The 16027-nt window shown below is 44.9% G+C and overlaps 1 protein-coding gene across 45 annotated transcripts in view; it reads right to left on the bottom strand.

The window, feature by feature from the left end:
- Positions 1-16027, bottom strand: part of PBRM1 (polybromo 1) — a 134869-nt gene that overhangs the window by 93190 nt on the left and 25652 nt on the right. For all 45 annotated transcript variants that reach the window (XM_070050738.2, XM_089306120.1, XM_089306123.1 and 42 more), the window contains 3 exons: positions 12562-12705; positions 8540-8656; positions 2603-2671 (listed from right to left, as the gene is read on the bottom strand). In XM_070050738.2, the coding sequence (XP_069906839.1) occupies positions 2603-2671; positions 8540-8656; positions 12562-12705 (330 nt within the window). The remainder of the gene's footprint in view (positions 1-2602; positions 2672-8539; positions 8657-12561; positions 12706-16027) is intronic.

The raw sequence follows: 16027 nt of genomic DNA, 5'->3' as shown, positions 1-16027 counted from the left end.
CTAACCTTGCAAAGTGGCTGCTCCCCTCTGGCCGCTGCAGCCAATTGGGGAGTGAACCAGAGGATGGAAGACCTCTCTCTCTCTCTCTCTGCCTCTCCTCTCTGCGTAAACCTGACTTCCAAATAAATAAAATAAATCTTAAAAAAAAAAGGGGGGGGGGGGGAGATGCTCCCAGTTACCTGGTGAAGCAGCTGCGCATGGTTATCTTGTCTAGAGAGGGAAGATGTCCTAAGCTCTGCCTTCAGTAACTCCAGGCATAAATCTATCCTACAAATCTGCCCCACGTATCTCTTTTAAGTCTACCGGACCAATCGACTGACTGACCGACCACTGAAGTGTGGTCCTGATCAAGTAAGCTAAGATTTAAGCCCACCAATGCTGTAATGGTTAAGTTATGATGCTAATGAACCTATAAATACTGTAAGAAATTTGATTTTGATGCTCAGTTCTCAGGAAATGATTCCCACTGAGCCTGCTGGCGTTAACAAACTGCTTTCGCTTCTGCACTGTCTCTGGTGCCTGTTTGAATGAACAAACTTTTCCCACTCCAGGTTTCTGTAACAAGTGTACCATCCCAACAATTCTGATCTATCTGATACCCTTTTCATAAATTTCTGTCCTGCTTCAGACAGAGTTACTGCTGAGTGGTATAAGGAACTGCAACATTAGAAAACAAGTGACGTAAGTCTAGGCAGTGGAAAGGCAGGAAAGCAGCCAAGGTCAGGAAAGAAGGTGTAGGATGGACGAGATGAAAGCTTTGCACCAGAAAGGCAGGAAGACTATTCCAATAATTTGGAGATTAGAGGACAAGGATTCTGATCAGGGTGATGGAAAAACAAACAAACCAAACAAAACATCCCTGGGACTTCGTGAGGGAAGAAAGGACAACATAAGGTAAGAGAAGTCAGAGAGAGAAAACTGGGGCTGAGGCAGTTCTGTTTAAAGATCTGATTTGATTCTCAGTATTACGAAAACATTACACTTCAGGGATTTACTAGATCTGGGTCATTCTCAGTAGCCTAAATTTTTGGCTGCTTTAAATGTCACATGACACAACAGGGAATCTGTATCTTAATATTCTGTGAAAATGCATCCATGGGGGCTGGCATTGTGTTCTAACAGGTAAAGCCATGGCCTGCAACACCAGCATCCCATATGGGTGCCAGTTCGTTTCCTGGATACTCCACTTCCAATCCAGCTCCCTGCTAATTGACTGGGAAAAGCAGCAGCAGATGGCCCAAGTATTTGTGTCCCTGCTACCCACGTGGGAGACCTGGATGAAACCCCAGGCTCCTGGCTTCAGCCTGGCCCACTGCGGATGGTTGCGGCCATCTAGGGAGTGAACCAGTAGGTGGAAGCTCTCTGACTGTCTCTCTTTCTCTGTGTCCCCCTCTTTCCCTGTAACTCTGACTTTCAAAATAAATAAATAAACCTTTTTTTCTTTAAGAAGAAAGAAAATATATTCAGAAAATGTACCAGTAATTATTATATTGCTACTGTTTACTCCTCTCTGGGAGCTGAAAATGAAGGAAGATTCTCTCTTCTGGCACTGCAATTCAGTCTCAGTTCTCAATGAGACTATGCACGACATTTACTATTCCCTTACCTATTTATCTATCTCCTGGGAGCAGTAAACCCTACTTACCCTGGGAGGTCACTGACTCGCATTTACCCTGGTCTCATATTATAGGTGCTACATAACATGCTTTCCACACATTATAACTGACTCTATGACTCTGCAAAGTGGTGATACTACTCCAAACATAACAGCAGAGAAAGCAGGCAAATTACCTGCTCAAAGTGACATAACCAGTAAGAAGCATAAAGAACCACGCCAGTATCACTCTAAAAACTGGATTTCTGCTATAATTTAGCTTTCTCCCTACACTTTACTTAACTTCTGATCATCAAACTTTAAATCCTAGTCATTCACTCACTTGATGTTTGCTGACCATTTACTCTGTGGAGAGATAGCAGACAAAGTGGTTATGCTCACAGATTCAGGAGCCAGTCTTGCTGGAATCAAATCCTAGCTTTCTTACTAGGTGGTGATGTGGGTATGTCATTTAACACTGTGTTTCAATTTTCTAATGTGTAAAATGGGAATAACAACTTTTCCCTCATGGAGTGGTAAAAATGCATTAGCTAATAACCATAAATGCTAAAGCATTTAGAACAGTGCTGGGTACCAGCAACTCTATGCGCCTGCTAACTGCTACTGCTGCTGGAGATACAGTGGGGAGGGAGACACTGAGGAGGCTGAGGAGAACAAAGCATTTTACAATGATCTCAGGCTGTCATATCTGTTACAGGTACCTTTTATTCTAAGATTCATAAAACTTTTGGAAGCAAATAAAGAATTAAAAAAGCTTCTATTACCAATGTACCTTTCACAATCAGAAATGTCTACAACCAATGCTTTTAAATTTTTGTCCTAAAACATAATGTAAAGCTACAATCAGTAACACTTCTTTCATCTGCTTACATTATTTGCCAATAAGCCTTTACAGACATTTGCTTCTGTCTTTTCTAAAAGCCTCTAAGAAAGATCATAAGCCAATTTTCACGGACTACATAGGATTACATGTGGTCATCTTCATACCTGTATCCTCTGGGCAATGGTCTTGAGATCTATAGGCTCCTTAATTATTGCATAATAGTCTGGATATTGCTGGAAGACAAAAACCCAGTTTTGCTCAGTATGTGAAAGCACCCACGAGAAAATGTGGCAGGACACTGACAATCTCTTGCTCAAACAACCAGTGAACAGCTTTATGAGACTGAAAGCTGAAGACATGGCTATATACCATATTATGTTTCATAAAACATAACACCAGAATGCAGGAGTTTACACTTAGTATTTTTTGACAGGCAGAGTGGACAGTGAGAGAGAGAGAGAGACAGAGAGAAATGTCTTCCTTTACCGTTGGTTCACCCCACAACGGCCGCCGCGGTGATCCGAAGCCAGGAGCCAGGTGCTTCTCCTGGTCTCCCATGTGGGTGCAGGGCCCAAGGACCTGGGCCATCCTCCAATGCACTCCCGGGCCACAGCAGAAAGCTGGACTGGAAGAGGGGCAACCGGGACAGAATCTGGCACCCCGACCAGGACTAGAACCCAGTGTGCCGGCGCCTCAGGTGGAAGATTAGCCTATTGAGCCGTGGTGCCGGCCTACACTTGGTATTTGATCGTTATTGTTATATGGCTAGTATACTGTAAATGAATGTTTAAAAAATGATAAATTCATGGCCGGCACCGTGGCTCACTTGGCTAATCCTCCGCCTGTGGCACCGGCACCCTGGGTTCTAGTCCCGGTCGGGGCGCCGGACTCTGTCCCGGTTGCTCCTCTTCCAGTCCAGCTCTCTGCTGTGGCCCGGGAGTGCAGTGGAGGATGGCCCAAGTGCTTGGGCCCTGCACCCACATGGAAGACCAGGAGGAAGCACCTGGTTCCTGGCTTCGGATCAGCGCAGCACGCCCACGCTGGCCACAGCATGCCAGCCGTGGCGGCCATTTGGGGGGTGAACCAATGGAAGGAAGACCTTTCTCTCTGTCTCTCCTGTCTCTCTGTCTACCTCTGTCAAAAAAAAAAAAAAAAAAAAAAAAAGACAAATTCACATAATCATACAATTATATAATTTAAGGTCTCAAGCTTAGAAATAAAGCAGAAAACTGTTGTTGACAGGCTTGTTACAAACTCTTTTACTTTTACAATTTAAACAACTATATTTTATATAAACATTCCTTCCTAAGACTCTAAGACCTCAGATGCAAGATTTGTTAGTTTCATGCTTAATACTTTTATTTATTTCTCTCAAAAGATTTTTCAAAATGTCTCTTTTAAATAAAACCATAAATAAAGCAAAATTATTAGCAATTTCTGAATTACCAAATACTGGCTCATCTCAGGGAGATGAAAATGTTTTGAGGTTTTTGCAAGGGCTAGAGTCATTCCCTTCTCTCAGGCTTCCCAACAGGCTTTCCTCTTTGAGCGACACAACTGAAGACAATCAAAAATCAAAAGCTGGTCTTCTTAGAAAAAGTTCATGAAAACTGCTCTCCCAGCAAATCTCATGCAATCTTAGAGAAAGCCAAATGACAACAGCACACAAGAGGCTCCGGCCCTCACTCAGTGATGTAACTCAAGGGATGACTTTGGTGATGTTTCATCTCACCCGATCCCTCATCTGACTGCTATCATAATGCTACTCTTCTTGGCTTGGATCAAACCCTGTTGCAGCCCCCTTTCTTCACCAGCTCTACTTTTGAAAGAATAATAATTATAGTAAGACCACTCTGGAGAAGGTACAGAATAATCCAGGCTGTTGACCCACGTATTCCTAATTCACTCCTTCCACTCAGCCAGCCTGCCTGGGACGGATTTATACATGAAAGAGCAAAACTGCTCTGCTCTGCCAGGTCTCAGTCCTTGCTGTACTGTCACACTCTGAGGGTTTTTTTTTTTTTTTTTTTTTGACAGGCAGAGTGGACAGTGAGAGAGAGAGACAGAGAGAAAGGTCTTTTGCCGTTGGTTCACCCTCCAATGGCCGCCGCGGCTGGTGCACCGCACGGATCCGAAGGCAGGAGCCAGGTGCTTCTCCTGGTCTCCCATGGGGTGCAGGGCCCAAGCACTTGGGCCATCCTCCACTGCACTCCCTGGCCACAGCAGAGAGCTGGCCTGGACTGAGACAGAATCCAGCGCCCCGACCGGGACTAGAACCCGGTGTGCCAGCGCCGCTAGGTGGAGTATTAGCCTACTGAGCTGCGGCGCCGGCCACTCTGAGGTTTTAATGGGAAATGCTTCCCCCCCTCAACTCCTGCTGCATTGCTGCATGTCCCTGAAGGCCCTACTGAAATGGGGGAAACTAGATACTTAGGTTTCATTGTTCCAAATCATCCTTTGCAGTTTGACAACTACTGATTATCTCCTGCAGACTAGGCATAAAAATTCTGAGTAAAGACTTCACTGATCTTTCTTAGAATTTATAGAAAAGATTCATGTATTTAATTTATTTGAAAGGTAGAGTAACAGAGAGAGAAGTCAGAATCTCCATCCACGTCTCCCACATGGTTGGCAGGAACTCAAGCACCTGGGCCATGATCCACTGCTTTCCCACACTCTTAAGCAGGAAGTTACAATGGAAGCAGAGGAGATGGGACTCAAACCAGCACTTGATACGAGATGAAGGTGTCCAAAGTGCTGTCTTAACTGATGCACCAAATGCCTCCCCCCAATCCTTTATAAAAATTCAAGGGGTCAGTGCTGTGGTGCAGTGGGTTAAGCCATGGCCTGCAGAGCCAGCATCCCATACTGGCCAGTTTGAGTCCTGGCTGCTGTATTTTTTATTTTTATTTTTTTGACAGGCAGAGTGGACAGTGAGAGAGACAGAGAGAAAGGTCTTCCTTTGCCGCTGGTTCACCCTCTAAGGGCCGCTGCGGCCAGCGCGCTGCGGCTGGCGCACCACGCTGATCCAATGGCAGGAGCCAGGTGCTTATCCTGGTCTCCCATGGGGTGCAGGGCCCATGTACTTGGGCCATCCTCCACTGCACTCCATGGCCACAGCAGAGAGCTGGCCTGGAAGAGGGGCAACCGGGACAGAATCCGGCACCCTGACCGGGACTAGAACCCGGTGTGCCGGCACCGCAAGGCGGAGGATTAGCCTAGTGAGCCGCGGTGCTGGCCCTGGCTGCTGTATTTCTAATTCAGCTCCCTGCTAATATGCCTGGGAAAGCAGCAGAGGATGGCCCAAGTGCTTAGGTCCCTGCACCCATGTGGGAAACCTGGAAAAAGTTACTGGCTCCTGGCTTCAGCTTGGCCTAGCCCCAGTCGTTGTGGTCATTTAAGGAATAAACCAGTGAATGGAAGACCTCTCTCTCTCTCTCCCCTTCTCTCTCTCCGTAACTCTGCTTTTCAAGTAAGTAAATAAATCTTTTAAAAAAAAATTTAGGGGCCTGTACTGTGGCACAGTGGGTTAGGGTCCCAGCCTACAGCGCTGTGGGCACCAGTTCAAGTCCTAGCTGCTCTACCTCCGATCCAGCTCCCTGCTGATGCGCCTGGGAGGGCAGCGGAGGATGGCCCAAGTCCTTGGACCCCTGCACCCAGGTGGGAGACCCAGAGTAGCTCCTAGCTCCTGGCTTCAGATTGGTTCAGCTCCAGCCGTTGTGGCCATTTGGGGAATCAATCAGTGGATGCAAGACCTCTCCCCCTCTCTCCATGTCTCTACCTCTCTCTGTGACTTTGTCTTTCAAGTAAATACAATGAAATCTTAAAAAAAAAATTTTTTTTTTATTTGAAAAGCAGAGAGACAGAGAGAGAGTTCCCACCTGCTAGTTTACTTTTTTTTTTTTTTTTTTTTTTTGACAGGCAGAGTGGACAGTGAGAGAGAGAGAGACAGGGAGAAAGGTCTTCCTTTGCCGTTGGTTCACCTTCCAATGGCCGCCGCGGCTGGCGTGTTGCGGCCGGCGCACAGCGCTGATCCGATGGCAGGAGCCAGGTGCTGCTCCTGGTCTCCCATAGGGTGCAGGGCCCAAGCACTTGGGTCATCCTCCACTGCACTCCCTGGCCACAGCAGAGAGCTGGCCTGGAAGAGGGGCAACCGGGACAGAAACCGGCGCCCCGACCGGGACTAGAACCCGGTGTGCCGGCGCCGCAAGGCTGAGGATTAGCCTAGTGAGCCGCGGCGCCGGCCAGTTTACTTCTTAAATGCCTGAAAGGCCAGGGCTGGGCAAAGGCAGAAACCGGGATTCAGGAACTCAACCCAGTTCTCCCATCTGAGTGGCAAAAAACCCAATTACTTGAACCATCACTGCCACCTCCAAAGGGTCTTCATTAGAAGGAAGCTGGAGTCAAGCACCTGAGGTAAGTACTGAGCCCGTCACTCTGATACAGTATGTGAGCATCTTAACCACCAGGCCAAACACCTGTCCCATAATCATTAATCTTCATAATCAGACCCATCTGTAGGATAGCAGTGGTAATATGATCACATTTCTTTTTTTTTTTTTTTTTTTAAGATTTAATTAATTTATTTGAAAGGTAGAGGCAGACAGAGAGAGAAGAGAGAGAGGTCTTCCATCCACTGGTTTACTCCCTAGATGGCCACAACGGCCAGAGCTAGGCCAATCTGAAACCAGGAGCCAGGAGTTTCCTCCAGGTCTCCCATGTGGGTGCAGGGGCCCAAGGCCTTGAGTCTCCCTCTACTGCCTTCCCAGGCCACAGCAGAGAACTGGATTGGAAATGGAGCAGCCAGGGCTCAAACTGGTGCCCATATAGGATTCCAGCACTGCAGGCAGCAGCTTTACCTGCTACATCACAGTGCTGGCCCATTTATTTCTAATGTCATAACTGTGCTACATGTTAGACAAGACAACAGCATTAAATAACTAGTTATTGATAACTGGCATCCATTAGTCAAAAACAATTTCTCACTCCAATGACATGCTGGATTCTAACCACATGACAGGGACACAAAGGCAAAGTGGGATAGTTCCTATTCCCAAGAAATTCAGGAAGGAGGGAAGAAGGTAGATACAAAAGTAAAAGATCACAATTTTCGTAAGTATATTGTTATTTAGAAACATAAAAAAGCTGAGGCCATGGAAATTTCTGCAGTGTGAAGAGGTTATGATGTGAGTAGCATCTGTAGAGTTCATTATTTTTTCTTTCTTTTTTTGAAGATTTATTTATTTATGTGAGAGGTAGAGTTAAAGACAGGGAGAGGGAGAGACAGAGAATAAGGTTTTCCATCTGCTGGTTCACTCCCCAGACCGCTGCAAAGGCCGGAGGTGGGCCAATGTGAAGCCAGGAGCCAGGAGCTTCGTCTGGGTCTCCCATGAGACTGCGAGGGCCCAAGGACACAGGCCATCTTCTACTGCTTTCCCAGGCCACAGCAGGGAGCTATGGGTAGAGAGCACCTAACATGCCCCTCTCTCTCTTCTGTCACCAGATCAAGGAGAACTGAGGGAAGAGTTCATTTACTGACTTCTTATCCTGTCTCCTGAGCAAAGAGAAAGTTTCCTGTCTTATAAATAAAAGGTTTTATGGGGCCAGTATCATGGCACAATAGGTTAAGCCACCACCTGGGATGCCATCACAAATGAGCGCTGGTGGGAGTAACAGCTGATCTACTTTTCTTCCAGCTCCATGACACTGTGCCTGGAAAGCAGCAGAAGATGGCCCAAGTAACTGAGCCCCTGCCACCCATGTGGGAGACCCAGATGAGGCTCTTGGCCATTTAAGACATCTAGGGAATGAACCAGCAGACAGGAGATCTCTTTCCTTCTCTGTGACTTTCATCTTTCAAATAAATAAATAAATCTTTAAAAAATAAATCTCTAAAAAATAAATCCTTAACCTCTGGTAAAGTAAAATGACAGAAAATAACCTTTGTGCTTATTCTTAAAGCCACTAGGATGCGCTCTGGGCTGCCGCCAACATCTTTCTAAACTTACTTTATATACTAATAACACACAACTAATAAAATGCTTGTGGTACTTAAAAAAAATTAAACATTTAATTCACCCATCTTCAATCATATCACTTACCACTTTAGAAGGCAGTTTCTGAAAAAGTTCACTAATAAGATGTCCAGATGGATTTGTGGCCACAACTATGGCTTCAAGAAGCTGTTCCAGGATCTCCTTCAAGTAACTTGGAGAAGACTAGAGGGTGAAGGTGGAGGGAAGAGGGACAGAAAAAAGTGCTTTGTGACAAATCAATAAATACATAGCAAATATTAGGGAACTTTTAAGATTGAAAAGCTAATTCAAAACAAAAGTTTCAAAGCAGTAAAAAGTTCAAGAATAACAGAGAAATGTTCTGATGCTGGACAATGTGGTTGAACTCCCAGAACGGCTTACAAGGAATGAATGAAGCTGCTTACACTAATTCTGTAACTAAATCCCTGAACTCTGTTCTGCAGTGAACACTGTAATGGCAAAGTTCAAGCACCTTATTATGAAATGAGTATCTTTTCAGAGTTTGAGTAACAGAGCCAGAGAAAACAAGCACTGTAATACTTGGCAACTTCTACATCTGTCATTTGCTTCTACCAAAGTCATGGTATTCTGATAGGACAGTGACTTCAGAGTTGGGACTACATGCTTTTAATCATGGAGTACTCTGTCAGGTCTAACAACTGAACTTGAGTTAAAGTTGAAAAGAGATTAAGCAAAGTGATGCACACCATTTTTACTTTTCAGACTAACTGGCTTACACCTAGAACAGAACACAGAAAAGGACATGCCTCAGGGAGAAGCAAGGTTTGAGTTGAAAGCAAGTTTCTATAACGAACAATGGGATATCTTGGCCAAGATTTATATTAAATGTTACTTCAAGTCCATGTTTTGCGTATATAAAATAAAGCTCAATCATTACCCTCTGGTTTAAAAGCACTGATAGTTTTGTCCTAAGGAACTCCACGGAGAGGAGGGCACTAACATGTCTTGGGCTTAGCCTACTTGGCAATAGTAAGACAGCCAGTAATTATTTAAAATATAAGACATTAATTTGGTCAGAGCCCAAACTACGTAAGTTTAGACAATCAACATGACAATGATGAAAGCAAACTAATATTCCCATTTTTATGTCATCTACATTTTTTAAAAAAGATTTCAAGGCCGGCGCCGCGGCTCAATAGGCTAATCCTCCGCCTTGCGGCGCCGGCACACCGGGTTCTAGTCCCGGTCGGGGCGCCGGATTCTGTCCCGGTTGCCCCTCTTCCAGGCCAGCTCTCTGCTGTGGCCAGGGAGTGCAGTGGAGGATGGTCCAGGTGCTTGGGCCCTGCACCCCATGGGAGACCAGGAAAAGCACCTGGCTCCTGGCTCCTGGCATCAGATCAGCGTGGTGCGCCGGCCGCGGCGGCCATTGGAGGGTGAACCAACAGCAAAGGAAGACCTTTCTCTCTGTCTCTCTCTCTCACTGTCCACTCTGCCTATCAAAAAAAAAAAAAAAAAAAAGAGATTTCATTTATTTATTTGAGAGGTAGAATTACAGACAATGAGAGGCAGAGGCAGAGAGGAAGGTCTTCCATCCACTGGTTCAGTCCCCAAATGGTCGCAACGGCTTGAGCTGCACCGAAGCCAGGAGCTTCCTCTGGGTCTCCCATGTGGATGCAGGGGCCCAAGGACTTGGGCCATCTTCCACTACTTTCCCAGGCCACAGCAGAGAGCTGGATCAGAAGTGGAGCAGCTGGGACTAGAACCAGAACCCATATGGCATGCCGGCACTGCAAGCAGAGGTTTAACCCACTGCACCACAGTGCCGGCCCCTGTCATTTACATTTACTTCCTGGCTAAAACATGGTACCACTCAGTTACCTTCAAAAATAGGACAGTCATGTTCTGCAGCCATGACTCCCTTACTCCGAGCCCAAACAGTTACTTTGGAAATTTGCTGCAGGTGACAAAATGTAATTATCTGAAAGAGACAGCAAGAACGAGAGAGAGAGAGATCCCATCCACTGGTTCACTCGTCAAATGCCCACCATAGCCAGGGCTAGGTCAGGGCAAAGCCAAGAGCCAGGAACTCCATCCGTATCACAAGGGTGGCAGGGATCCAACTACTTGAGCCATTACCTGATACCTCACAGGATCTGTAATAGAAGGAAGCTGGAATCCACAGTGGAGCTGGAATTCAAACCTAGTCACTCTGATATGAGATGCAGGCAGCTTAATGGCCAAATATCTGCTCCAAGAAACTATTCTTTATTTAAAAATTAGAAGCTTAGGGTAAGTGTTGTGGCACAGTACTTGGAATGCTAGCATGTCAGAGAGCCTGGTTCAAGCACCAGCTACACCATGCTTCCAATCCAGCTTCCTGCTAATGCACCTGGGAGACAACAGATGACAGTCCAGGTATTCGGGTTCCTATCTCCTACTTTGGAGACCTCTGGACAGAGTTCCTGGCTCCTGGGTTAGCCCTGGCCCAACCACAGCTGTTGCAGGCACCTGGGGAGTAAACTAGCAAATGGAAGATCTGTCACTCTGCCTTGCTAATAAATTCTTTCCCTTTTCACAAGAATCTTAGGGCTAGGAAGAAGCTTGGGAAGTATATAAACGAATAAGAACCTCTCAAGTTCTTGTCAGTTAGACCTAACAGAAAGAGATATAGGCACATTCTAAATGTAGGCATTTTTATTTTTTTGCCTAGAGCTCTAGGGGTATATATTAAGGCTGGGGACTCTGCAGGAAAGGCCCTAAGAAGGCATGGGTTAAGTTACTTCTCCTGTATACTTATCATAGACCAACGCTGGCACTGCAGGTGAGGCTGCCACCCGTAGTACTGGCATCCCATGTGGGTGCCGGTTCAAGTCCTGGCTGCTCCACTTCCAATCCAGCTCTCTGCTATGGTCTGGGAAAGCAGGAGAAGATGGCCCAAGTCCTTGGGTCCTTGCACTTGTGTGGGAGATCTGGAGGAAGCTCCAGGCTTCATAATGGCCCAGCTCCAGCCACTTCACCCATTTGGGGAGTGAATCAGCGGACAGAAGACATCTCTCTCTGCTTCTGCCTCTGCCTCTCTGTAACTCTGCCTTTTAAATGAATAGATAAATCTTAAAAAAAAAAAAAAAATCCAAAACTGCAGTGAATCACTATTGTTAATCACCTATTTAATTCAACCGTATAATTTCATAAAAGAAATCGATGAGATGACTAAGAACTACAGGGGAACTTCAAGAAATTTTCCATTCATGAAAAATGGAATTCAAAGAAAAATTCTGTAGCAAAAAATTCAAAATCCAAGTACAGTTTTTCGTAACACCCATTTTCCTTGAACTTTCTGAAGGTACCTTGTATACATGGACTTCAAAAGTTTTCTGCATCAAAATAAGCTTACTGGGGTAGATGCCATGGCATGGTGGGCTATGCTGCCACTTGGGAAGTCTACATCTCTTACTGGAGTACCTAGTTCAAGTCCCAGCTACTCTGCTTTTGATCCAGCTTTCTCCTAATGGGCCTGGAAGACAATAGATGATGGTCCTGCCACCCATGTGGGAGACCCAGATGCAGTTCCTGGCTCCTGGCTTTGGTCTGGCCCAGCCCTGGCTGTAAGGTACATTTGAGGGAGTGAAGCAGTGAATGGAATCTCTCTTCTCTCTCATTTTCTCCTTTCTATCACTCTGCCTTTTAAATAAATAAATAAGTCTTTGTTTTTAAGCTTATCTTTTTAATTTCTAGGATAAGCAACTGCAAAATTCCAGAGGTGGGAACATACCTAACAAGTTCTAAGAACATTAACCAGTCTAACCTACAGAAGCAGTCCTAAGTAAGGTAAATCTGTTGACTCTCCAACACTGTATACTCTTATATGATGTTTCAATTTAGATACTGGACTAGCCCTTAAAACAGAACAGAAAATGTGCATTGATGTAAGAATATTTCATGAAAACCACCAGTCATGGCATGCATTGTCTACAACATTGTAAGATCTCTTAAAACTGGAGTGGATCTCAGGCTGAATGTCCATTTACCCTCCCAGTTGCCATTACAGCAGCACAGAGGGAATCACAGACAAGGACCCCGTCAACCTTCCAATAGCCCATTCATCACTGATACAGCTACACACTCACTCCTTCAGTTCCGGTGCCTTGATTGTCCTGCCCATCTTCATCATCGTCCTCATCTTCTGCGTCTCCTTTCTGAACAAACTCATTTCTTGTTCGAAGGTACAAATCCCAGAGTTTGCAAGCAGCTTTATATTCAGGAGAATCTGGCTGCATATTAGCATAGAGAAAAGGGAAAAAAAAAATCACTTCAGTATACTAATCACTACTTAGAAAGTATCCTGTCCCAGAAGAGACTGGTATTTTAAGATATAATTTTGAAAACATATTACAAAATTTAAAATTCTTTTTAGAAGACATAGGGCCTCAATCTCTATTCCGAGAAAGTAGGTACATGTTTTAAAAGGCATTATGAAATCAAAGCATCTATATTTTATCTCATTATATAATGAAAGACTTGAGGCAGAGGATAATTATTTGCTAAATTAAAACTAAGACTGGGGCCAATGCTGTGGCGTAGTGGGTAAGGCTGCCACCTCATAATGGGTGCCAGTTCATGTCCCGGCTGCTCCTCTTCCAATCCAGTTTTCTGCTATGGCCTGGGAAAGCAGTAGAAGATAGCCCAAGCCCTTGGGCTCCTGCACCCATGTATGAGACCTAGAAGAAACTCCTGGCTCCAGATCGGCCAAGCTCCGGAAGTTGTAGCCATTTGGGGAGTGAACCAGTAGACTGAAGACCTCTCTCTCTCTCTGTAACTCTTTCAAGTAAAATAAATAAATCTTAAAAAAAAAAAAAAAAAAACAAAAAAAAAAAACAACTAAGGATCAACATATTGAAACAGATAATTAAAAAAATATTTTCACTTTATTTGAAAGGCAGAGAGATAGACAAAGAGACAGACATATCTTCCATGCGCTGGTTCACTCCTCAAATGCCCACAATAGCCAGGGCTGGCCAACTTGAAGCCAGAAGCCAATTACTCCACCTGGGTCTCCCACATGGTTGGGAGGTACCCAAGTACTTGGGCAATCAACTATTTGTTGCCTTCCCAGGTGTATTAGTAGGAAGCTAGATTGGAAGCAGACTAGCGCAGACTCAAACCAGCACTTAGACATGCGATCCAGGCATTCCAAGCTGTGATTTCGGCCACTGCACTAAACATCAACCCTAAGAAAGATTATTTAAAAGATAAGACCTGATAAAAATACAGAAGCTGGGGCACATGTTGTGGTACAGTGGGACACAGGCATCCCATACTGGAGTACCAGAGTCTGATGTCTGCCTCTGGCTTCTGATGCAAGCCTCCAGCTAAGGTAGACCCAGAGACAAGGGCGATGGCTGAAGTAATTAGGTCTCTGCCACTCACATGGGAAACCTGGATTGAGTTTCTGGTTCCTGACCTCAGCCTTTGTCTAGCCCTGGCTGTTAGAGGCATTTGGGTAGTAGAACAATGGATGGACTCTCTGTCTGTCTGTCACTCAGCCTTTCAAATAAATTTAAAAGATAGCCTTTTAAAAAAACTAATGGCTATTCTAGTATTACTTGTTTCTTTACAATCTAGTTTTTTAAAAAAAATTATTTGAAATGCAGACAGATAGGGGGAGAGAGAAAACAGGGGTGGAGAGACTGATTTTTTTACCCATTGATTCACACAAATTGCTAGAGATGGACCAAAGCCAGAAGCCCGAAATTGAATCTGGGTCTCCCAAACAGGCGTCAGGGACCCAAGTCCCTAAGCCTTCACCTGCTGTCTCCCAAGGTGTGCATTAGCAGAAAAGTAGAACAGAAAGTGGAGCCAGGACTCAAACCCAGGCACTCTGATAGGCAACGCAGGTGTTCCAAGAGGCATCTTGTTATATTTTTTTAAAAAAGATTTTATTTATTTCAAAGAATTACAGAGAGACAAAGAGAGACCAGATGCCCACTGCCCTTTACTTTGATTTTAAAACTATTTAATACTTCATTTGAAGATTTCTGTTCCTGAAGCATATAGCATACTAATTATTGACTGAAACTTCCTAGTAAAAACAACATTGGACATCATGTTTTCAAAAATAAACCAAAATTCCAAAAAAGCCTTTAAGAGGTACCATTAAGAAGTGAAAACACTCATAAAACGTAGAGAAAGGCATTTCCTACACTGGAGTGCCTGGGTTTGACTTCTGGCTCTGATGCCTGACTCTAGCTTCCTGCCAACACTAAACCCGGGAGGCAGCAGATGATGGCTTAACTGCTTAGGTTTGTGGCAGGCGCTGTGGCATAATAGGTTAAGCATCTACTTGCAGTGCCAGCATCCCATATGGGCACCAATTTTAATCCCAGGTGCTTCACTTCCAATCCAGCTCCTTGCTGATGGCCTGGGAAAGCAGAAGATTGCCCAAGTGCTAGGGCCTCTGCATCCACGTGGGAGACCCGGAAGAAGATCCTGGCTCCTGGCTTCAGATCAGCCCAGGCCTGTCGCAACCATTTGGGAAGTGAACAGCCAGATGGATGATCTCTGTCTCTCTCTCTCTCTCTGTAACTCTTTCAAACAAATAAATCAACAAAAAAAGCCCCTGAAGTCAGTTCTAGGGCACAGTGGGCCAAGCCTCCAGCTGCAGTGCTGGAATCCCATATGGGCACTGGTTCATGTCCCAGCTGCTCCTCCTCCAATCCAGCTCTCTGGTAAGGCCTGGAAAAGCAGTAGAAGATAGCTCAAGTGTTTGGGCTCCTGTACCTTGGTAGGAGACCCAAAAGAAGCTCCGGGCTCCTGGCTCCTGGCTTTGGATCAGCTCAGCTCCAGCCACTGTGGCCATTTGGGAAGTGAACTAGCGGATGGCAGACCTGTCTCTCTGCCTCTCCCTCGCTCTGTTTGTAACTCTCTCCTAAATAAATAAAATCTTTAATAAAAAGACTAAAAGAGTATCAATAGGTCTCATATTCCTAATTTTCAAGAAAACAAAATCAAAGTGAAAGCAAAAGACAATGAAGAAAAAAATTAAAAAGTTAGGTAAACAGAAAGTAGAAATATGATGGTAGTAATACTCAGATATAATGGTAATTACCAACATCATACAGAACTGAAAGGTTCTAATTAAAAGGTAAAGATTAGGGCCGGTGCTGTGGCACAGCAGGCTAAGACACCACCTGCAATGCTGGAATCCCATATGGGCATTGGTTTGAGTCCCAGGTGCTCTACTTCTGATCCAGCTCTCTGCTAATGCGCCCAGGAAAGCAGCAGAAGGCCCAACTCCTTAGGGTCCTGCCATCCACGTGGGAGACCTGGAAGAAGCTCTTGGATCCTTGGCTTTGGCCTGGCTCAGCCCTGGCTGTTGCAGCAACTTGGAGAGTGAACCAGTTTATGTAAGATCTCTCTCTCTATTTTTCCTTCTCTCACTGTAACTCTGCCTCTCAAATAAATAAATAAATCTTTTTTTTTTAAAAAAAGAAAAGATCATCAACTGGATTAACAGAAGTTCACATTTTTTTTACATGATATATCAGCATTAGAAGGATATGAAAAAGCTGAAAGTGTGAGAAGGGAAAAAACATA

This window comes from Oryctolagus cuniculus, chromosome 10 (assembly GCF_051225735.1).
Source record: "Oryctolagus cuniculus isolate XC-2025 breed Fujian yellow rabbit chromosome 10, ASM5122573v1, whole genome shotgun sequence".
Lineage (NCBI taxonomy): Eukaryota > Metazoa > Chordata > Mammalia > Lagomorpha > Leporidae > Oryctolagus > Oryctolagus cuniculus.
The sequence above is the reverse complement of the archived record's forward strand: the minus strand, read 5'-3'. Positions and strand labels throughout refer to the sequence as shown.